The 22012-nt window shown below is 62.8% G+C and overlaps 4 protein-coding genes across 8 annotated transcripts; 3 read left to right on the plus strand and 1 right to left on the minus strand.

Moving 5' to 3' along the window:
* Window positions 1–1479: 1479 nt before the first annotated feature.
* Window positions 1480–3847, plus strand: FKBP11 (FKBP prolyl isomerase 11). Its single transcript, XM_033083258.2, has 6 exons — window positions 1480–1658; window positions 2101–2166; window positions 3171–3258; window positions 3348–3381; window positions 3473–3543; window positions 3614–3847. The coding sequence occupies exons 1-6, from the start codon at window positions 1542–1544 to the stop codon at window positions 3829–3831; spliced, it is 594 nt and encodes a 197-aa protein (XP_032939149.1). The 5' UTR covers window positions 1480–1541; the 3' UTR covers window positions 3832–3847.
* A 149-nt stretch (window positions 3848–3996) lies between these two features.
* Window positions 3997–7171, minus strand: CCDC65 (coiled-coil domain containing 65). Of its 3 annotated transcripts, none has more exons than XM_033083214.1 (9): window positions 7106–7171; window positions 6558–6691; window positions 6192–6359; window positions 5954–6123; window positions 5662–5800; window positions 5387–5584; window positions 4789–5007; window positions 4548–4700; window positions 3997–4429 (listed from the first exon to the last, which is right to left on the minus strand). In XM_033083214.1, the coding sequence occupies exons 2-9, from the start codon at window positions 6687–6689 to the stop codon at window positions 4205–4207; spliced, it is 1404 nt and encodes a 467-aa protein (XP_032939105.1). In that variant the 5' UTR covers window positions 6690–6691; window positions 7106–7171; the 3' UTR covers window positions 3997–4204. The 3 variants fall into 3 exon arrangements, with proteins under 3 accessions (XP_032939105.1, XP_032939103.1, XP_032939104.1); XM_033083212.1 differs by having other exon boundaries at window positions 7135–7165; XM_033083213.1 differs by having other exon boundaries at window positions 7078–7155.
* Window positions 7172–7419: 248 nt separating this feature from the next.
* RND1 (Rho family GTPase 1) lies at window positions 7420–12773 on the plus strand. The gene is made up of 5 exons (XM_033083256.1): window positions 7420–7581; window positions 7665–7752; window positions 9370–9479; window positions 10717–10851; window positions 11831–12773. The coding sequence occupies exons 1-5, from the start codon at window positions 7462–7464 to the stop codon at window positions 12074–12076; spliced, it is 699 nt and encodes a 232-aa protein (XP_032939147.1). The 5' UTR covers window positions 7420–7461; the 3' UTR covers window positions 12077–12773.
* Window positions 12774–13257: 484 nt separating this feature from the next.
* Window positions 13258–21972, plus strand: DDX23 (DEAD-box helicase 23). 3 transcript variants are annotated; one of them, XM_033083180.2, is made up of 17 exons: window positions 13258–13321; window positions 13969–14171; window positions 14277–14375; window positions 14481–14577; window positions 14705–14770; window positions 15275–15413; window positions 15492–15625; window positions 15699–15811; window positions 15904–16047; window positions 16964–17189; window positions 17294–17439; window positions 18639–18816; window positions 18898–19140; window positions 19700–19851; window positions 19940–20048; window positions 20263–20437; window positions 21401–21972. In XM_033083180.2, exons 2-17 carry the CDS (start codon window positions 13969–13971, stop codon window positions 21622–21624), a joined length of 2448 nt encoding a protein of 815 aa, XP_032939071.1. In that variant the 5' UTR covers window positions 13258–13321; the 3' UTR covers window positions 21625–21972. The 3 variants fall into 3 exon arrangements, with proteins under 3 accessions (XP_032939071.1, XP_032939073.1, XP_032939072.1); XM_033083182.2 differs by having other exon boundaries at window positions 15495–15625; XM_033083181.2 differs by lacking the exon at window positions 13258–13321 and adding an exon at window positions 13339–13432.
* Window positions 21973–22012: the final 40 nt, after the last annotated feature.

The raw sequence follows: 22012 nt of genomic DNA on the forward strand, positions 1-22012 counted from the left end.
ATTAGAAAGAGCTTAACGGGGCAGGGGGGGTGAGGTGGGGCTGGCAGGGGGTGAGGGCTCCCTCCCCTCCCTTCCCAGGCTCATCTTTAGGGGAATATTGGATGAAATGGTAAATCCCATTAGCGCTAATCCCAGCTGGGGCGTGGGGACGGTGCCAGTGCTGGGATGGGCGCGAGTGGGACTTGGCCCCCCCCGCCACACCCCCCGCATGGGTTATGGGGGACTAAGTCACATTTGGGGCCAGCACTGCCATCCCATCCCTGTGTCCCCTCTGCGTTGGTGGCTGGGGGGCTGTTGGCCATGTCGGTGACACCAGGGGGCTGTGGTGGGGGTTCCCTGGTGTGTGGGAGCTGCAGAACCAGCACCAGGGCCTGGAGTGGGGCTGAGGGCTGTAGAGATGACATGGGGGAGCTCCAGTGCAGGTGACCGGTGCCTCACAGTGGGCTGGGGGCCGTGGAGATGATACTGGGGAACCAAAATGGGGATGACCGAGGCTCTGGGAGCTGCCTCGGGGGGCTGCAGTGTGGATGCCCGGAGCTCCCCGGTGGGTGGGAGCAGCGGAGCCGGCACCAACGCGTTCCCACCGGCTGGACCGACGGCTTTGTGTGGCGAGGGCTGACCCGGCGCCCCTAATCCCATTAGCGCCCCGGGCCCAGCCGCCAGCCCGGCTTCCCCACCTCTCGGCAACCGAGGCTGGTATGTGGGTGCGCCGGTGGGGCCGGCGTGCCGATGCCGTCGTCCGGGAGCTGCACCCGGCGTCAACGTCGTCACCATCCTGGAGCTGCACCGGGTCCGGTGACACCAGTGCCGGCAATGAAGCCATCCCCGAAGACACGGGGCAGGAGATCCAGGCTGCACTCCGTGTGCCGGTGTGATCCCGCCAGACCGGGGGATTCCCTGTGTTCCCAGCTCTGCCCTAGGGGCTGTGTATCCCCAGAGATAGGGACGGGGGTTCTGGGGCAGGTTCCGAGCTCCAGCCAGCCCGGGCTCGGGGCTCCACTTCCCTTGTCCTGCACAGACGGAGCTGGAAGAGCTGGGGAAGTGCCAGGAGAAGGAATGACCTGCACCCGTCGGGTGCTGGAGAAGGGTTCTGGACCCGGGGAGGGGTCCTGGGCCCCGGTGGGTGCCGGTTTCCCCGGGCTGTGCTGCCGCCTGCTGGCACTGGCGGCGCCAGGACACCGGGGCTGCACCCAAGCGGTGCCTGGGACGCATCCCCAGGTCCGGACCCCCGCTCAGACCCTCCGCCTTGACCCCCACGCTGACCGCTCGGTGTGGGCCGAAGCCGCCGGGACGGTCCCCGGGGCAGGGGCGGACCCCGGTGCCGCCGGGTTGCCCACGGAGCTCAGGCGCCTTCGTGGCACCGGGCACCGAGGCAGCGGCTGGTGCTGAGCATCCTCCTGTCCCCGAACTCGCTGGGGCCCGGAGAAGCTGCGGGTGCCCGTCCCGGGGCCGGTCTCGGTGTGGGGGCGGTCCCGGGGGCGGGGCCCGAGGTGGGGGGCGGTCCCGGTCCCGGTCCCCGTTCCTCCGCCGCCAGCCCAGCCATGCCGTTCCCCGCCGCGCTGCTGTTCCTGGCACTGCTGCTGCCGCCGCCGCCGCTCTCCCTCGCCACCGAGAGCGAAACCGAAACCGGCACCCGGGAGCTACGGCTGGAAACGATCGTGAGCTCCGGGGGGGACGGGGGAACCGGGACTGCGCGGGAGACACCGGGCACCGGGGAGCCACGCGGCCCCTTGGGCAGGGAGCTGAGACCGGGGCGGGACCGGCAGGGAACGGCGGCACCAGCGGGACACGGGGCACCGGCGGGATGGTGCTGCTCGGGAGGCACCGGGGAGCCCGGCCTGGGCACGGGTCGGCGGGAAGGAAGCACCGGGAGGCCCGGGCTGCGCCAGGGGGAAGCCACGGGGCACCGGGAGGATCGGGCTGCGATGGGAGGGCACCGGGAGAACCGGACTGTGGCGGAGGAACGCGGCGCACCGAGGACAGGGGGCCCGGGTGGGAATTGGGCTCTCGGAGCGCTGGGGGGACCCGTGGGCGAGGGGTGTGCGTGGATCCCGAGGCGAGGGGGCCCCGTCCCGGCTCCCCGTGACCTCCCCGTTGCAGGTGCCCCCTCCCGAGGGCTGCACGGAGCTGTCGGCGCCGGGGGACACGGTGCACATCCACTACACGGTGCGGGCGGGCGGCGGGAGGAACACGTCAGCACTGCGCTCCGGCGGGCGGGGCGGGGGCCACCGGCACCGGCGGGGGGACCTCGGCCGGCACCGGGGCGGTACCGGGGGTGGTACCAGGGTGGGCAATGGGGCGGTACCGTGGTGGAACCGGACTGAGCGTAGGGGTGGCACCGGGGTGGGCATGAGGACGGCGCTGGGCTGGACAAGGGGATGGTGCTACTGAGACTGGCATGGGGACAGCCACAGGACGGGCTCTGGGTGGCGCCGGGAGTGGCACAGGGATGACACTGGGGCTGGCGTGGGACAACCCTAGTACGGGCATGGCTGGCACTGGGATCAGTCCGAGGATTACCTTGGGATGACCCTGGCACTGGGACTCGTGAGGGTGTCCCAGAGTGACACGGAATGTAGTGGGACTGAATCAGCACAGGGATGGCACGGGAGGGCACAGGGACTGGGATCAGTACAGGAATGGCACGGGGGGACCACAGGGACTGGGATCAGCACAGGGATGGCACAGGAGGGCACAGGGACTGGGATCAGCACAGGGATGGCACAGGGGGAGCCACAGGGACTGGGATCAGCACAGGGATGGCACACGGGGGTCACAGGGACTGGGATCAGCACAGGGATGGCACGGAGGGGCACAGGGACTGGGATCAGCACAGGGATGGCACAGAGGGGCACAGGGACTGGGATCAGCACAGGGATGGCACAGAGGGGCACAGGGACTGGGATCAGCACAGGGATGGCACAGAGGGGCACAGGGACTGGGATCAGCACAGGGATGGCACAGGGGGAGCCACAGGGACTGGGATCAGCACAGGGATGGCACGGGGGGCCACAGGGACTGGGATCAGCACAGGGATGGCACGGGGGGCACAGGGACTGGGATCAGCACCACAGCAGCACTGGGAACACGCTGGCAGCCACATAGAGGAAGTGCCAGGGCTGTGTCCCCAGGGGTGACCATGGCAGTGACTGTGGCCGTGCCCCCCACAGGGCAGCCTGGAGGATGGCCGGATCATTGACTCCTCACTCAGCCGGGACCCCCTCCAGGTGGAGCTGGGCAAGCACCAAGTCATTCCTGGTGAGTGAGGGGCTCAGGGAGAGGGGGGTAGGGGGGTAACGAGGGTAACCCCAGCCAGCCCCACTCACCCTCATCCCACTCTGTTACAGGTCTAGAGCAGAGTTTGCTGGACATGTGTGTGGGGTAAGTGTGGATGGGGGACATGGGGGTGGGTAGTGTCCCCCCACAGTGTCCCCCACCACGATTTGTGGCAGCAACGCTCTCACTGTGGCAGGGAGAAGCGCAGAGCCATCATTCCCCCTCACTTAGCCTATGGCAAGCGGGGATCCCCCCCCACCATCCCAGGTGAGTGCAGCCCTCAGGGTGCCCGTGGGGTCTCTGTGGGGCCCCCACTCAGGCTGTGCTCTCCTTGCAGGTGATGCAGTGCTGAAGTTCGAGGTGGAGCTGGTGGGGCTGTCCCGAGCCAGTTACTGGCAGAAGGTTGTGAACGAGGTGGTGCCACTGCTGTGCCTGGGGCTGGTGCCAGCACTGCTGGGGCTCATTGGGTTCCACCTGTACCGCAAGGCCAGCAGTCCCAAGGTCTCCAAGAAAAAGCAGAAGGAGGAGAAGAGGAACAAAGCCAAAAAGAAATAAAACCTTCCCCTCATCATCTGTGGCTGGTCTTCCTGAGACAGGGATGGGCACAGAGCAGTGGGAAGGGGCTGTGCACCCGTCAGGTCCCTGCCTGCTCCAGAGCCTGGATGGGTCGTGTCAGACCTGAGCAGGAGGTGACAGACTTAATGAATCCCAGAAATAAGACCCTGGAGCACATTTTCAGGCAGTTTTGCTCTTTTAAGGCATATCCAAGCAGTGACAGTCCCTGGAGTCCCCAAACACCAGGCAGGTCCCTGATCTGCCAGGGAGCATCAGCTGGAGCTGGTGGAACCAGGAATGGGATCTCTGGGTGATGGACCCCTCCCCAGAGGCTCTTGGGGTCCCTGAGTGTGGCTCCCCCACAACGTGGGGCTCATTTCTGGGGATGCAGCTTTTGCTTGATGGTGAGGAGGGGTTGGGGGTCTTTGACCACCTTCTGGTTGGTTGCAGCCCCTGCCAGGTACTGCTGGAGCAGCCTACGCAGGTCCTGGTTCCTGTTTGCCAGGTCTTCCCGTGCCTTCTCCAGCGCCTTCTCCTCCAGCTTCGCCTTGTTGAACCGCTGCCAGAACCGCTCCAGCCCCACATAGTCCTTCATGGCCTGGGGGGAGGCAGTGGGGAGAGTCTGGGGTCTCCAGCCTGCCCAAGCACCAGCTGGGTGATCCCCAGGGCAGAATCACGGCCTTCATTCCCTGTGGACTGCGGTGGTGCCTCCTCACCTGTGCCAGGGGCTCATCAGGGATCTCCTCCAGGACCCTGAGGGCTTTCTCCTGCTCCCACTCAGCCAGAGAGGAGGGGTAGAAAGGCAGCACCTTCTCCTCCTCTGTCTCCAGCCTGCGGCACATCTCAGCCAGGCGCAGGATGCGCTGGGCCTGGGGGGGAACGCCAGGAAGGGCAGGTGGGAAGGGACAGCAGGACACTGAGCACAGGGACATCCCTGCTCAGCACTGCCCAACTCACCTTCTCCACCAACTGCTGCAGCACCTTGAGAGTGGCACTGCACTGGCAGGTGAGCGTGACCAGGTTGGTGTGAGCTGTGATCCCGGCCTGATTGACCTGAGCCCGCAGTTTCTGGAGCTTCTGGAGGGCGAGTTCCTTGTCATCCCGTAAGAGCTGGCTCTGCTTCTCGCTCTCCTGCAGGTGAGCTGCAATCTGGCTCTTAGTGGTGGCAACCATTTCCTGGTGAAACAGCAGGTTGGGTATTGAGGAAAATTCCTTCTTGGAAAGAGTGGCCTAGCATTGGAATGGGCTGTTCAGGGCAGTGGTGGAGGCACCATCCCTGGAAATGCTCAGAAAACACATGGACAGAAAACCCCTGGGGACATGGCTTAGTGGTGGCCTTAGCAGTGCTGAGAACGGTTGGACATGATGGTCTTAGAGATTTTTCCAACCTCAACAATTCCATGTGCTGCTCCACAAACCCCTGGAGAGGCCCCTGCTTAGCCTGGGTTGGACTTGATGGGTCTCAGAGGCTTTTCCAAACTCAACAATTCCACGGAAAATGAGTGGGGAATGCAGGTGACCCCCCTCCCACAACCACCCAGCACCCTGCCAAAACCTGGAGCTTCTGCAGTTTCTCCGCCTGTGTGTCAATCTCACGGGAACTCTTCTCACACTTCTTCTTCAGCTCCTCAAACTCCACCTTCTTCCTCTCTGTGGCCTGGTTGTAGCTCCTCCGGGCCTTCTGGATCTGGTCCCACAGCGCCTCCAGCCTGGCCCCGAGCTGCAGCCGGCTGTACTGCTGGTCCTGCCAGCACTGGGGACACACAGGTTACACCCCAAACCTCCCTTGCCATCCCTAAAAGCCCCTCCGTGCTCCTTTGTGCCCCCTGCCTGGTTTTTGATGTCGTCCCGCGCGCTCTGGAAGTTCAGCAAGGCCTCGTGGTCGTTCCTGGCGTGATTCTGCTCCGAGGCCAGCGCCATGTCCTTCAGGCAGCAGCTTTCCCACTCTTGCTGCTTCAGAATGGTCCTTCTGTGGGGACACATGGCAGGACAAAGGGATTTCCTCCCTGACAGAGGTCAGGGCTGCAGGGGTCCCATTGAGGCAAGGGGCTCAACTCCATTCCAGAAGAGCCCACAGGTGCCACTGCTCCCCCATTCCCCTTCTCCCTCTGAAATTCCACACCTCTCAGCCTCAAACTCAGCCTTCAGGGCATCCACCTGGGCATTAAACCCCTCTTCCAGGTAGCCCAGGCGGCAGCGCTGGAGGTGCAGCAGTTGGTCGGTGAGGTGCAGGTGGCTGCGCAGGGCTCGGTTCTGCTGCTCCTCTGCATCCTTCAGGTCCGTGACCAGCATCTGGGGAGTTTTTGGGGGGTCATGCGTGTCCCCTGCCACCCCCCCAACCCTGCCAGCCCTGCAGCCACCTCAATGACGCCATCCTTGCAGTCCATGACCCGTGAGAAGGTCTGACTGAGGATCTCGACGTCCTGGCGCAGCTCTTGGTCCTTGGTCTTGCGCTGGACCGAGCGCCAGAGCGTGCGGACTCTGTGGAGACCCCACATGCTGCTCTGCTCCTCATGGGTCAACTTGACCTGTGGAGGGGTCATGGGAGGTGGGAAAGGGGCAGGAGTGAGAATTGGGGCTGCCTCTGGAACCAAGGGTGCAGTAGAACAGGGGCAGCCCCAGCCCTGGTGGGGATGAGGGGGGCATTTTCTGGGGAAAGGTGGTTTGGGGGCTTAGGGGGGTGGAATTTGGAGGCAACTGGGGGAGGCTGCAGTGGGGTCCCAGACCTGCAGGAAGCGAGCGAGCAGATTCTGCTTGGCTTTGGCCGCCTCCTCCTCAGCCAGTGCTTGCTTCTGCAGCAGCAGCAGCTCGCCCTCGGCCGCCGCGGGGGCCATGGGAGCACCACGGGGCACCGCCATGGCTGGAGAAGGGGACACAGTGGGAGGGGTTGGGGGGTGGCCCAGGGTCTTTGTGGTGACCCCTCCATGGTCCCCCCAAGGCCCGTTTCCCCCTGCCCACCTCCAGCTCCCCGCACTGTGGGTACCCCCAAATGCCATAACCTTGGGCCCACTCCCACCTCCCTCCCCAGGCTCTCCCAGCCCATTTCCCCTTGCTCACCCCTAACTCCCCCTCCACTTGGGAGTACCCCCAGACTCCACCAACCCCTGCTTATCCCCATCTCCCCTCACAGTGACCCCCAGACCTGTTTCCCATCTCCCTCCCCAAGGCCCATTTCCCGCTGCCCATCCACAGCGGAGCCCTCCTAGGCTCACCCCCCCCTCCTTTCCCAGCTTCCCCAGCGCCCACCCCCATCTCCGCCTTTGGGGTCTCCCACCCCCCGCTTTGGGGTCCCGTTCCCGGTACCGGCCCCGGTGCCGGCCCCGCTCCCGCGTCCCCCCGGTCTCCCGGCAACGGCCGCTTCTGCTCGGGGGCGGGGCCTCGGCCGCACTTCCGCCCTGACCCGCGCGGGCGCCCCCTGGCGGCCAACAGCGCGCTCGCACCCCCACGGGGCGGGTCCCGCCGGTTCTGCCTCTCTGCCATTGGTCGGCGCTCCGGGATTCCCAGCGGTGATTGGCCGGCTGGCTCCGCCGTGGGCGGGCCCTAGGGCCGCGGGATATATAAGGGAGCTGCGGCGGCGGGGCGCAGGGCGGTGGGTGGGTGAGAGTAGGGGTGTCTGTGCCGGCTGCCGCCATGCGGGAGCGGAGGCCGGCACCGGCCGCTCCGGCCCGGTGCAAGCTGGTGCTGGTGGGTGATGTGCAGTGCGGCAAGACGGCCATGCTGCAGGTGCTGGCCAAGGATTGCTACCCCGAGGTGAGCCCAGATCAGGGCACCGGGAACCGGCAGCGGGCACCGGCAAGCGGGACCGGGCGCTGACGCTCTCGGTGCCGTTGCAGACGTACGTGCCCACCGTGTTTGAGAACTACACGGCGTGTCTGGCCAGCGAGGAGCAGCGGGTGGAACTGAGCCTCTGGGACACCTCCGGTACCGGGGGGAGACGCGCGGTGCACGTTCGGGGGGCTCCGGTACCGGGGGAGCGGACGGGGGCTGCCCTGGAGGGAGTGATGGGGTTGTTCGCTGGGGAAGGTGGTTTGAGGTTTCGAGGGGCTGGGAGGCTGCAGTGAGGTGTTTTGGCGTCCCGAGGGTGTTTTGGGGACCCGCAGCGCGGGGCGTGGGGGGATGTTGGTGGCCCCGGTGAGCTCTCGGTGTTTTGGGAAGCCCGGGGGTGTTTTGTGGTCCCTGCGGTGGCGGACGGGAGCTTGGTGGCTGTGCTGGGGGGGCTTCAGGTCTAGGGTCATATCCCTGGGGGTGAGGGTCGCAGGTACTCCCCAGGGACACACTGGGGGGTGTATGAGGCTGAACCCCTTCCTTGGGGGGATCCCCACACCGCTGCGCCCCCCGGGTGGGGTCCAGCATGCTCCCTGCCTGTCAATTAGGACAATGATGGGAGACCCCGATGCTGCCCTTCCCTGGGCACCCCAAAGAGTTGGGGGGTTCGGGGCAGCCCTGCCCGGTGCTGCAGTGTCCCCCCGAGCGGGGGGGTCCCCGCCGGTCCCCGGTTGCCATGGCGATGCGCTGGCGCAGCCTCTTTGCTATTCTGTGCACGGAGCGTCTGGGCTGCGAAACCCCTCCGAGGCCTTTGGGGGGTCGGGGGGGGGGTGGAGGGGAGGGGCATCCCGGAACCCCCCACCCCACTGACCCCCCTCCCTCACCCCCTGCGCCGCGTCCCCCGCAGTCCCCGGTGCGGTGCTGGTGGCTCCGTGCCCCCGAGGGAGGTGGCAGCGTGTGCCACCCCCTCCTCCGGCTTCCCCCCCAACCCCGACACCCCTCGGTGCTGCCGGGGCTCCCCAAAATGGGGGGCGGGGGGGAGCTGTTACATAAACACCGCGGAATCCATTTCCCGCTGCCTCGTGAAGGCGCGATGCGACGTTGATGGGCTGCGGGCACGGAGGTGGCGTTTTGGGGGGATTCCAGAGCTGTGTCCCCCTCCCCAGCACGAGGGGAGCCGTGTCCCTTTTAGGGGGTTCTAAAGCTGTGTGTCCGTCTCTCCCTTTTGGGGGAGCTGTGTCTGTTTTGGGGGTTTCTGTGCGTTTTGGGGGGCTCTAGAGCTCGGTGTGCCCACCTCAGGCACGAACAGGGTTTGTTTTTTTTTAAGGTGTCTAGAACTGTGTGTCCCCCTGTCCTTTTTGAGGTGCTGTGTCTGTTTTAGAGGGGTTTGCTCCCCTGTCCCTGTTGGGGTTCTCCAGATCTGTGAACCCCTCATGCTGGACAGAAGTGGGGCTGTGTCTGTTTTTGAGGGCTCTGTTCTTTTTGGGGGGGGGCTCTGAGTCTGTGCACCCCACTGCAGGCAAAAAGTGGCTTTGTGTCTTTTGGGGGACTGTGTCCCTATGCCCTTCTTGGGGCTCTCTAGAGCTGTGAGCTGCTCACCACCCTGAGCAGGAGGGGAGCTGTGTCTGTTTTGGGAATCTCTGTCCCTTTTGGGGGTCTCTAGAGCTGTGCCTCCACCCTGGGCAGGACAGGGGGCTGTGTCCCTTTGCCAGACCCCTTTTCCCAGGTCCCTGGGGTGGGGGGGCTGAGCGGTGACACCCCCTTTTCCCCCAGGCTCTCCCTACTATGACAACGTGCGTCCCCTATGCTACAGCGACTCGGACGCCGTCCTGCTCTGCTTCGACGTCAGCCGCCCCGAGACCCTCGACAGTGCAGCCAAGAAGGTGGGGAGGGGGCTCAGGCCCCAGGACAGTGTCCCCGTGGGGTTTGGGAAGCTCAGAGATGTGGAGGCACCAGCCCAGGGGGTCACCTGTGAGGTTTGGGGGGCTCAAGGATGCAAGGACACCCCACCCCTGTGATGTTTAGGGGATTCAGGGACAGAAGAAGACTGACCCAGGGGAGGCTCCGTGGGGTTTAGGGGACTCAGAGGTGTGGGGACATCAGCCCAGGGGGTTACCTGTGAGGTTTGGGGGGCCCAGGAATGCAGGGACACCGATGCAGGGGGATCCCTGTGATATTTAGGGGATTTCAGGGACACAAGAAGACTGACCCAGGGGAGTCCCCATGGGGTTTAGGGGACTCAGAGGTGTGGGGACACCAGCCCAGGGGGTCACCTGTGAGGTTTTAGGGACTCACAGACACAGGGACACTGACCCTATGGGGTTCAGGGGGCTCAGAGATGTGGGGACACCAGCCCAGGGAGTCACCTGGGAGGTTTCAGGGACTCACAGACACAGGGACACTGACTCTGCAGGATTTGGGGGGCTCAGAAATGTGGGGGCACCAGCCCAGGAGGATGCAGGGGAACAACAATCTGGGATGATCCCTGCAGGGTTTGGAGTGCACAGTCCTTGGAGGTCCCTGTGGAGTTTGGAGGCTCAGGCATGCAGGGACTCGATCTGGGGGGGTTTCTGTGAGGTTTGGGGAGCACAGGGACATCGACCTGGGAGTCCCATCAGGGTTCTGGGGGTTCAGAGCTGTCGGGACGCTGTCCTGGGAAGTCCCTATGGGGTTTGTGGGTGCCCAGGGAGACTGAACCAGGGAGGGAGGTTCCTGTGGGATTTGGGGATGTAGGGCAGGGGCACATTCTCCTTGGGGATCACTTTGGGGGGCTCAGGGATGTGGGGACATTGATCTGGGGGGGGTCTCTGTGGAGTTTGGGGGGCTCAGTGACATGGGAGTCCTGTCCTGGGGATATTTCTGTGGGGTTGAAAAGGCTCAGGGACATGAGAGTACTGTCCTGGGGTATCTCTGTGGGGTTGGGGGGGCTCGGGGATGTGAGGTCACTGACCCAGGGTGGGTCTCTGTGGTGTTTGTGGGGTTCAGAGATGTGGAGACACTGCCCTGGGGATATTTCTGTGGGTTTGGGGTGTGCTGGCACATGGACACCCAAACCCTCTGGGGTGACAAAGTTTTGGGGTCCCCTGTCCCTGAGAGCATCTCTGTGCCCTCACCCCTCAGTGGAAGACAGAAATCCTGGATTATTGCCCCAACACACGGGTGCTGCTCATTGGGTGCAAGACAGACCTACGGACAGACCTGAGCACCCTCCTGGAGCTCTCCCACCAGAAACAGGCGCCCATCTCCTACGAGCAGGTCGGGTGGGCCCCAGAATAAATCTGATTTTTGTGGGGTGGGTTTGGCAGAATCACAAGGGATTGGGTTTGGAGTGTCCTGTGGTCTGATGTGGGGGTTGGTGGAGTCCTGGTGATTTTAGGGTGGTGATTTTAGGGTGTCTCAGTGGTCTGGTGTGGGGGTCACTTTGCACAGGGGTCAGTTTGGGGTGTCCCAGTGTTTGTGGTGGTGAGTTTGGGGTGTCCTGGTGCTCTGGTGTTAGGGGTGGGTTTTGGGAGATCCTAGTGTTTGCACAGGGGTCTCTGTCTCTTTTTGGGGTGTCCCAATGTTTGTGGGGGTGGGTTTTGGGAGATCCCAGTGTTTGTGGGGGTGGATTTGGGGTGTCCCAGTGTTTGTGGGGTTGGATTTGGGGGGATTGCAGTGTTTGCACAGGGGACAGTTTGGGGTGTCCCAGTGTTTGTGGGGGTGAGTTTTGGGAGATCCCAGTGTTTGTGGGGGTGAAATTGGGGTGTCTCTGTGGTCTGATGTGGCAGTGGGGTGGGGGGATCCCAGTGTTTGCACGGGGTCAGTTTGGGGTGTCCTGGTGGTGTGATGTGGAGGTGGATTTGGGGTGTCCCAGTGTTTGTGGGGCTGGGTTTGGGGGATCCCAGTGTTTGCACAGGGGTCAGTTTGGGGCATCCTGGTGTTTGTGGGGGTGGGTTTGGGAGATCCCAGTGTTTGTAGGGATGAAATTGGGGTGTCTCTGTGGTCTGATGTGGCAGTGGGTTTGGGGGATCCGAGTGTTTGCACAGGGGTCAGTTTGGGGTGTCCTGGTGGTGTGATGTGGAGGTGGATTTGGGTTGTCCCGGTGTTTGTGGGGGTGGGTTTGGGGGATCCCAGTGTTTGCACAGGGGTCAGTTTGGGTTGTCCCGGTGTTTGTGGGGGTGGGTTTGGGGGGATCCCGGTGTTTGTGGGAGTGGATTTGCGGTGTCCCACCGGTCTGATGCGGGTCTGCCCCCAGGGCTGTGCGGCTGCCAGGCAGTTGGGAGCCGAGGGATACCTGGAATGCTCAGCCTTCACCTCGGAGAAGAGCGTCCACAGCATCTTCCGGACCGTGTCCGGCATCTGTCTCAGCAAAGCCCCCTCGCAGCCCCCCCGCAGCCCCGCCCGCAGCCTCTCCAAGAGACTCCTGCACCTCCCCAGCCGCTCTGAGCTCATCTCCTCCACCTTCAAGAAGGAAAAAGCAAAAAGCTGCTCCGTCATGTGAAGGGGGGGAAGGGAATGACCCCACACACAAACCTTTGGACCACCCCCCCAAGCCCCTGGAATGGGGTGGGGGGGCTGGACAGGGCCCTGGAGCCCCCCCCAAAGGAGGATGGGGGGGCTGCTGCCCTCCCCTTGCACCATTGCCCTGCCAGCCCCACAGCCTGGGGGGCTGTCCCCATGGGAGGAGGGGACTGGGGGGTGTCTTCACCTGGTCCCCAACCCTGAGGGAGTCCCTGTGGGGTTTGGGGTGCACAGAACCCTGTGGACATCAACCCAGGAGGGGTCCCTGTGGGGTTTGGGGTGCCCAGACCCTCAGGGACATCAGCCTGGGATAGTCACTGCGGGGTTTGGGGGACACAGGGACACTGCCCTGGGGATCCCTGTGGGGTTTGGGGTGCCCAGACCCTCAGGGACATCAGCCTGGGATAGTCACTGTGGGGTTTGGGGGACACAGGGACACTGTCCTGGGGATCCCTGTGGGGTTTGGGGTGCACATCATGGGACTCATCCATGGACTCATCCTGTTTTCTCCCCCTTTACCCCATCCCTCATCTGCTGCTTGGCCCTGGGGGGACCCTGGGTTGGGGAGGGGGGAGGGGGATGTTTTATGGACTGTCTTTGGGGGGGTGTCTCTGTTCCATGTCAGTGTTATTAAAAAGCTTATTTATTATCAGAAATATAACACCTACCTACGTGCAGCCCTGCCTGGCCCTGTGTTTTGGGGAGGGACCCTGGTTTTTGGAGGGTTTTGGGAGGGGAGGGGTGGGGTGTGTTGGTGTCACTGATGATGGTGACACTGACGTGGGGCTGTGCTGTCACCCCTGGGTGCTGGTGCAGAAGGCAAAATCCCTGGGGTGGGGTGTCTTTGGGAGGGTCCCCCCACCTCTTCTGCTGCCCCCTGACTCTGCCTGGGACCCCCCTGTGGGGTGCAGGGACATGGGGGACACTGACTCGGATTCCTCCAGGCATTGGGATGCTCTGGGCGGCGGGGTCTCTGCGGGATGCGGGGTCTCAGGGACGCGAGGACACCGTTCCGGGGGACTCTTTGCAGTGGGGCGGGGGGAGCTGCCGCGCGGCGGAAGGATCACGGGACGCGGCGGTGCTGTGACAGCGCGGGGGATGCCGGGAGCTGTAGTCCAGTGACGCGAGGGCTCCCGGGATCTGTAGTCCCGCACCGTCCCGGCATGCCCTGCGGGCCCGGCAGACATGGCGGCTGCGCGGCGGCGCTGAACCCGGAGCTGCGGCGGTGAGCGGAGAGCGGCGGGAGCGAGCGGGGGCATTGCAGGAACACCCGGGAAACCTCCTCGGGGCCCAGGGCCTGGAGAGCGCTGGTGCCACGGCACCAGGCAGAGCCCCGGTACTGGGAACCAGGGACAGGGCCTGGAGCGCCGTTGCGCCGCTTCCCCCGGGCCTCCCGGAGCCCTTTCGGGGGGTCCCTCAGGCCTTCCCGCCCCCAGTCCCCGGCTTCCTTGTGCCCTTTTGGGGTCCCTCAAACCTTCACACCACCACCCCCTGGCTTCCCTGTGCCCTTTTGGGGTCCCTCCGTCCTCTGCGTTCTTTCTTCGGTGCCCCCCAGCCCTTCCCACTTTTTCTTGGGGTCCCTCTCGGGAATCCCCCAGGCCTCCCCACTCCCTCCAGAGGGTCCGTTTGACTCTCCCCGGGTTCCCCAGCTCTCCCTGCTTCTTTTTGGCGTTTGCCTGTTCCCTCCCTGGGTTCTTCAGCGTCTCCCCCTTCCCTCGCGGGCGTCTTTCGGTCCTCCCCGCGCTTTCTTGGGGTCCCTCTGTGCCCTCCGTGGGGTCCCCTCCCTTTAGCCCAAATTCCCTCCCAGCCCTCCGCGCTCCCTCTGCATCCCCCGACCCTCCCGGTCTCCCCCGCTCTGACCCCTCCCTACAGATGGCCGGAGAACTGGCGGACAAGAAGGATCGGGATGCATCCCCGGTGAAGGAGGAGAGGAAACGTTCCCGCTCCCCTGACCGGGAGAGGGAGCGGGACCGGGACCGCAAGAGCTCCCCTGCCAAGGACCGCAAGCGTCACCGATCCCGGGACCGGAGACGGAGCCGCTCGCGCTCCCGGTCCCGCTCCAAGTCCACAGAGAGGTGAGGCGGGGCATGGGCTGCCTGGGTTTTTGGGAGGAGTTTTGACAGCGCCACAGAGGGTGAGTGAGGGCTCTGGGGCCGTGCTGTGATCCCCTCGTTCCTCAGGGATCGGCGGCACAAGGAGCGGGACCGGGACCGCAGCAAGAAGGATCGGGACAGGGACAAGGATGGGCACCGGCGGGATAAGGACAGGAAGCGATCCAGGTGGGTCCTGTCACTTTTTTGAGGGGTTCCTGCTGTCCCCTAAATCCCCTGGAGGTTGGAGATCCCCCAGAGCTGTGTCTTATTCCATGCTGTTTTCTTTGGAAGTTTGTCCCCGGGCAGAGGGAAGGACTCCAAGTCTCGGAAGGATCGGGAGGCACGGAAAGCAGAGGAAGAGGAGGAGAATGCCCTGAAGAAGGAGAAAGTGAGGAGAGGGTGGACAGGGCTTGGATGGGAATGGTGCTCCAGGGTGGTCCAGGTCTCTGGGGAATGGTTCCAGAGGGTTGATTGACATCCCTGGGAGCGGTGCTGATATCTGGCCTCACTTCCAGGCACAGCCACTGTCCTTGGAGGAGCTGCTGGCAAAGAAGAAGGCAGAAGAGGAGGCAGAAGCCAAGGTAGGAGCAGCAACAGGAGCTTCTTCCTTTTGCTAGGGGTCTGGATGTTTGCAGGGACACAGCATGGGGGACTCCAGGGGAGAACAGGGAAACCTGTGGATACAGAGGAGCTCTGGAAGAAGCAGGGAGTGCCAGGGAACACTGGGAGGGATCATAGGATGGAGCGGGGAGGGTTGGGGTACTTGGGAGTATGCAGGGCAGGCAGCCCAGGGAGGGCACATGGGGAGGTCTGATGGACCCCCAGGAGGGAGCAGAAAGACTTTGGGAGGGAACAGGGAAGGCTGAGGGGTCTGATGAGGGGCACAGAGAGACCAAAGGAGGGTTGGGGGACACAGGGAGGGGGCAGAGAGACCCCTGGGAGAGAGTGGAGAGGTCTGGGGGATCCTGGGAGGGACAGGGGAGTCCTGAGGGTCCCCAGGAAGGAGCAGAGAAGGCTGAGGGGACCCCCAGCAGCACGGGGGTAGCAGCCAGGCCCGGTGTGATGCTCCCTCTCTCCCATCCCAGCCGAAGTTCCTGTCCAAGGCGGAGCGGGAGGCTGAGGCCCTGCGGCGGCGGCAGCAGGAGGTGGAGGAGCGGCAGCGACTGCTGGAGGAGGAGAGGAAAAAGAGGAAACAATTCCAGGAGATGGGCAGGAAGATGCTGGGTAAGGGCTCATCCCTGGAGCCCCCCACCTAGCCTTTGGGGTGGGTGCTGGTTCTGAGCCCCTTCCCCTGCTCCCCAGAAGACCCCCAGGAGCGCGAGCGTCGGGAGCGCCGGGAGCGCATGGAGCGGGAGACCAACGGCACCGAGGACGAGGAGGGCAGGCAAAAAATCCGGGAGGAGAAGGATAAGAGCAAAGAGCTCCACGCCATCAAGGTAGGGCTGGGGGCTGAGCTGGGGGGGCTGAGGGGATGATGGGGGGGGTCCCACTGAGCCTGGGGTCCTGCAGGAGCGGTACCTGGGCGGGGTGAAGAAGCGCCGGCGCACGCGGCACCTCAACGACCGCAAGTTCGTGTTCGAGTGGGATGCATCAGAGGACACGTCCATCGACTACAACCCCCTGTGAGTGCTGGGCTGCCCTGAGGGCTGGGGGTGTCCCTGCAGGGTGCAAGACAGCTCCCAGCCCTGCTTCTGACGCTCTTACCCTGCTCCAGGTACAAGGAGAGGCACCAGGTGCAGCTGCTGGGCCGTGGCTTCATTGCCGGCATCGACCTGAAGCAGCAGAAACGGGAGCAGTCGCGGTTCTACGGGGACCTGATGGAGAAGAGGCGGACGCTGGAGGAGAAAGAGCAGGAGGAGTGAGGTTTTGGGGAAGCTGGGAGGGTGCTGAGGGGTGTGTGGGGTCCTGGCTGGCTTGTTTTGGCTGGGATGTGGAGCTGGGCTGCAGTGGGTCCTGCAGGAAGTTGGCAGAAGGGTTTTTGAGGCACAGGGTGGGCCTTGTCCCCTTTCTCCTTCCTCTTCCTTACCCTCACTCCCTTTTGTCATCCCTTTCCTTGCCCTTGTCCCCCTCCCTCATCCCCCCCAATACTCATCTCTGTTTCTCCAATCCCCTTTCCCTCTCTTATTTTTCCCACTTCCTTTTCCTTTATTCTCCTTCTTTTATCACTTTGTTACTCTTTTCCTGTTCCTCCCCCCTTTCCCTTTTCCCCATCCTGCTTTTCCTGTTCCTCTTCCCTTTCCCTTTTCCTTATCCCATTTTCCCCACCCTGCTTTCCCTGTCCCTCTCCCTTTTTCCTCATCCCTTTTTCCCCATCTCTCTCTCCCTTTTCCCTATTCCCTTTTCCCCATCCCCCTCTCTCCTTTCCTTTTTCCCTATCCCCTTTCCCCACCCTGCTTTCCCTGTTTCTCTCCCCTTTCACTTTTTCCTGTCCCATTTTCCCCACCCTGCTTTCTCTGTCCCTCTCCCTTTTTCCTCATTCCTTTTTCCTTATCTCTTTTTCCTCATCCATTTTTCCCCATCCCCATCCTCCTCTTCCCTTTCCCTTTTTCCTGTCCCCTTTTCCCCACCCTGCTTTCCCTGTCCCTCTCCCTTTTTCTTCGTCCCTTTTTCCCCATCCCCTTCTCCCTTTTCCCCACCCTGCTTTCCCTGTTCCTCTCCCCTTTCTCTCTCCCTTTTCCCCATCCTCCTCTCCCCTCTCCCCTTTTCCGTCTCCCCTTTTCCCACCCTGCTTTCCCTGTCCCTCTCCCTTTCCTCCCTCCCCTTGCTCCGAGCAGGGCTCGGCTGCGGAAGCTGCGCAAGAAGGAGGCCAAGCAGCGCTGGGATGACCGGCACTGGTCCCAGAAGAAGCTGGACGAGATGACAGACAGGGACTGGCGCATCTTCCGTGAGGATTACAGCATCACCACTAAGGGGGGCAAGATTCCAAATCCCATCCGCTCCTGGAAGGACTCCTCCCTGCCCCCCCACATCCTGGAGGTCATTGACAAGTGTGGATACAAGGTGGGCACAGAGAGGGGGAGATGGGGAGGGGGAAAAAGGGATCATCAAGGATTTGGAGAGGGGGAACAGGGGAAGTTCTGTTCTCAACCTGCTCCCCCCGGCAGGAACCGACCCCGATCCAGCGCCAGGCCATCCCCATCGGGCTGCAGAACCGGGACATCATCGGCGTGGCCGAGACTGGCAGCGGCAAGACAGCGGCGTTCCTGATCCCACTGCTCGTGTGGATCACCACCCTGCCCAAAATCGACCGGTGCGGGCTGGGACACTGCCCGTGGGACGGGCTGGAGTGGCAGGGTGGCACTGCAGAAGAGTTGGGACAGGGTGGCACTGTGCAGGTGGCAGGATGGGGTGACAGGGTGACATTGCAGAAGGGTTGAGGCAGGGTTACAGGGTGACATAGTGGAGGGGATGAGGTGACACTGCAGAGGGACAGGGTGGCACTGTGCAGGTGAAGGGTGACACTGCACAGGGGTTGAGGCAGAGTTAGGGTGACATGGTGGAGGGGATGAGGTGACACTGCAGAGGGACAGGGGGCACTGTGGAGGTGAAGGGTGACACTGCAGAGGGGTTGAGGCAGAGTTACAAGGTGACATTGTGGAGTAGTGGGGTGACACTGCACAGAGGTTGGGACAGGGTGGCATTGTGGAGGTGAAGGGTGACACTGCAGAGGGACAGGGTGGCACTGTGCAGGTGACAGAATGGGGTGACAGGGTGACATTGCGGAAGGGTTGAGGCAGGGTTACAGGGTGACATTGCAGAGTAGTAGGGTGACACTGCAGAGGAGTTGGGACAGAGTGGCACTGTGCAGGTGACAGGATGGGGTAACAGGGTGACATTGCAGAAGGGTTGAGGCAGGGTTACAGGGTGACACGGAGTAGTGGGGTGACACTGCACAGGGGTTGGGACATGGTGGCACTGTGGAGGTGAAGGGTGACACTGCAGAGGGGTTGGGACAGGGTTATAGGGTGACATGATGGAGTGGCGGGGTGACACTGCAGAGGGACAGGGTGGCACTGTGCAGGTGACAGGATGGGGTAACAGGGTGACATTGTAGAAGGGTTGAGGCAGGGTTACAGGGTGGCATAGTGAGGGGGATGGGGTGACACTGCACGGAAGTTGGGACAGGATGGCACTGTGCAGATGACAGGTGACACTGCAGAGGAGTTGAGGCAGGGTGACGCTGCAGAGTGATTGAGGCAGAGTTAGGGTGACGTGGTGGAGTGGTGGGGTGACACTGCAGAGGGTTTGAGGCAGGGTTAAGGGTGACATGGTGGAGGGGATAGGGTGGCACTGTGGAGGTGAAGGGTGACACGCAGAAGGGTTGGGACAGGGTGACACTGGAGACTGATTGAGGCAGAGTTAGGGTGACATGGTGGAGGGGATGAGGTGACACTGTAGGACACCTGTGTGGCACCATGAGTGACACAACCATATCCTGCCATGCTGCAGCATCGAGGAGTCAGACCAGGGGCCCTACGCCATCATCCTGGCCCCCACCCGTGAGCTGGCACAGCAGATTGAGGAGGAAACCATCAAATTTGGGAAACCCCTGGGCATCCGCACCGTGGCCGTGATCGGCGGCATCTCCCGCGAGGACCAGGGCTTCCGGCTCCGCATGGGCTGCGAGGTGAGTGGGGGGCCTTGAGGGGGCTTCAGGGGGGTGGCTCAGCCCTGGGCTGCTCCCACCAACCCCCTCTGACCCCCCCAGATCGTCATTGCCACTCCGGGCCGGCTCATTGATGTGCTGGAGAACCGGTACCTGGTGCTGAGCCGCTGCACCTACGTGGTGCTGGACGAGGCCGATCGCATGATTGACATGGGCTTCGAGCCCGACGTGCAGAAGATCCTGGAGCACATGCCAGTCACCAACCAGAAACCTGACACTGATGAGGCTGAGGACCCCGAGAAGATGTTGGCCAACTTTGAGTCTGGGAAACACAAGTACAGACAGGTGGGTGTGGGTAAGGGGGGGGCCTAGGAGGGGGTCACAAAAACAAACTGGGTTTTTGGGGAAAGGGTTGAGGGAATGGGAATCACATTTCTGCTCTGTGGTGAAATCTTCCTGCCCTACAGTAGGTGTTCCTGCCCTATGAGGGGTCATTCCTACCCTACAAGGGGACGTTTTGGTCCCATGAGGGGCATTTCTGCTCCTGTGGGGATCCTGCCCCACAGGAAGATGTCACTGCTCCATGGGCAATGTTCCTTTTCTGTGGGGGAACATTCCTGCCCTTCTGGGGTCATTCCTACCTCATTGGGGGTTACTTCTGCTCCCTGGGGAAAGCTCCTGCCACACCAGGGTTGTTCCTACCCATTGAGGGATGTTTTTGCCCCACTGGGGTCATTCCTGCTTCACTGACTGAAGGGGATATGCAGTGGGGGGACATTCCTGCCTCATCAGAGTCCTTCTTACCTCACTTTGGGATGTTCCTGCTCCATGGGGGAACGTTCCCTGCCCATTCTTTCTCCATGGGGAGGGGACATTCCCACCTCACTGCCCCATTCCCTTGCAGACTGTCATGTTCACGGCCACCATGCCACCAGCAGTGGAGCGCCTGGCCCGCAGTTACCTCCGGCGCCCAGCCGTGGTTTACATCGGCTCCGCCGGCAAACCCCACGAGAGGGTGGAACAGAAGGTGTTCCTCATGTCAGAGTCCGAGAAGAGGTGGGGAGCACGGGATTTGGGGGTGAAGGGGTCCCTCTGTGGGGTGCTTCAGCATCTCTATGCTCAACTGTGTCTTTCTCTCCTACAGGAAGAAGCTCTTGGCCATCCTGGAACAGGGCTTCGACCCACCCATCATCATCTTCGTCAACCAGAAGAAGGGCTGCGATGTGCTGGCCAAGTCCCTGGAGAAGATGGGGGTGAGTTTGGGCTGGGGGGGTCACCCTGAGCCCTGTCCCCCTTGTCCCCACAGTCAGCACCTGGGACTCCCTGATGTGCCCCCATTGACCCCCTGTGTCCCCACAGTACAACACCTGGGACTCCCTGATGTGCCCCCACTGACCTCCTATGTCCCCACAGTACAACATCTGGGACTCCCTGATGTGCCCCCACTGACCCCCTTTGTTCCCACAGTACAATGCCTGCACCCTGCACGGTGGCAAGGGCCAGGAGCAGCGAGAGTTTGCCCTCTCCAACCTCAAGGCCGGGGCCAAGGACATCCTGGTGGCCACGGACGTGGCCGGACGTGGTATCGACATCCACGACGTCTCCATGGTTGTCAACTACGACATGGCCAAGAACATCGAGGGTGAGGCAGGGGGGGCACGGAGGGGATGCTCAGCTCCTCTGCTACCTGGGCCAGGGAGGCTGTGGGGAATGTGCTGCCCATGCTGGGGGTGCTTGGCCCTGGTGGTACCTGCACTGGAGGGACTTTGGGGGATTTGCCACACTGAAGAGGCTGTGAGGTTGCCCAGCCTTGGTACTGGGGGGGTAGGGGATGCCCAGCCCCAGTGCTGCCTGTGTCAGGGGGATGGGGGGGTTCCTGGCATTGGTTCTTGAGGGTGGGGGGGTGCCCAACCCTGGTGCTGCCACACTCAGGGGGCTGTGGGGTGCCTGGTTCTGGTTCTGGGAGTGCAGGGGGGTCCTGGTACTGGGAGTGCAGGGGGTGTCTGGTTGTGGTACTGGGAGTGCAGGGGGTGTCTGGTTGTGGTACTGGGAGTGCAGGAGGTGTCTGGTCCTGGTACTGGGAGTACAGGGGCTGTCTGGTCCTGGTACAGGGAGTGCAGGGGTTGCCTGGTCCTGGTTACTGGGAGTGCAGGAGCTGTCTGGTCCTGGTTACTGGGAGTACAGGGGAATTCTGGTACTGGGAGTGCAGGGGGTTCCTGGTCCTGGTTACTGGGAGTGCAGGGACTGTCTGGTCCTGGTTACTGGGAGTACAGGGGAATTCTGGTACTGGGAGTGCAGGGGGTTCCTGGTCCTGGTTACTGGGAGTGCAGGGGGATTCTGGTACTGGGAGTGCAGGGGATGCCTGGTCCTGGTTACTGGGACTGCAGGGGGTGTCTGGTACTGGTACCAGTAGTGTGAGAGGTGCTTGGCCATGGTACTGGTGTGTGTGGGGTGCCCAGCCCCAGTGCTTCCATACCGAGGGGGCTGTGGGGTGCCCAGCCCTGGTACTGGGTGTCCAGGGAGTGTCTGGTCCTGGTACTGGGTGCTGCAGGGAGTGCCCAACCCTGGCACTGCCCACACTGAGCCCTTCATTTTCCTCCTCCAGATTACATCCACCGCATTGGGCGGACGGGCCGAGCAGGGAAGAGCGGTGTGGCCATCACCTTCCTCACCAAGGAGGACTCCACGGTGTTCTACGACCTCAAGCAGGCCATCCTGGAGAGCCCCGTGTCCTCGTGCCCCCCCGAGCTGGCCAACCACCCCGATGCCCAGCACAAACCTGGCACCATCCTCACCAAGAAGCGGCGGGAGGAAACCATCTTCGCCTGAGGCCCCACTGGCCCTTCTTTGTCACAGCAGGACCAGCAAGGCTGCCAGGACTGCTCTGGCTGTTCTTATCCCAGCTCTTTGTGCAACCCAAGGACTGCCCACAAGCAGAGACTGGCACTGGGATTATCCCAAAATATCCCCCCTGTTCTCCCAGTCCCCCTCCCCACTTTTCCCACGGAGCGGAGGAGCTTCTGGAGGCTGTTTGGGGGCCAGTCCCTCCCTGCTGCCAGGGTGGGGCTGGTGTTTTTGGGCTGTTCTGGGAACTGTCTGCACCTCATCCTTTGGGTTTTTGGGGTTTTTTTGTAGCTGAAGCTCCGGGCTGCAGGGAATAAACCGGCAGCGGCGTTACCAGCGTTGCCTCCTCGTCCTCTCCCTTGCCTGAGTGCCA

This window comes from Catharus ustulatus, chromosome 31 (genome assembly GCF_009819885.2).
Source record: "Catharus ustulatus isolate bCatUst1 chromosome 31, bCatUst1.pri.v2, whole genome shotgun sequence".
NCBI classification, from domain to species: domain Eukaryota; kingdom Metazoa; phylum Chordata; class Aves; order Passeriformes; family Turdidae; genus Catharus; species Catharus ustulatus.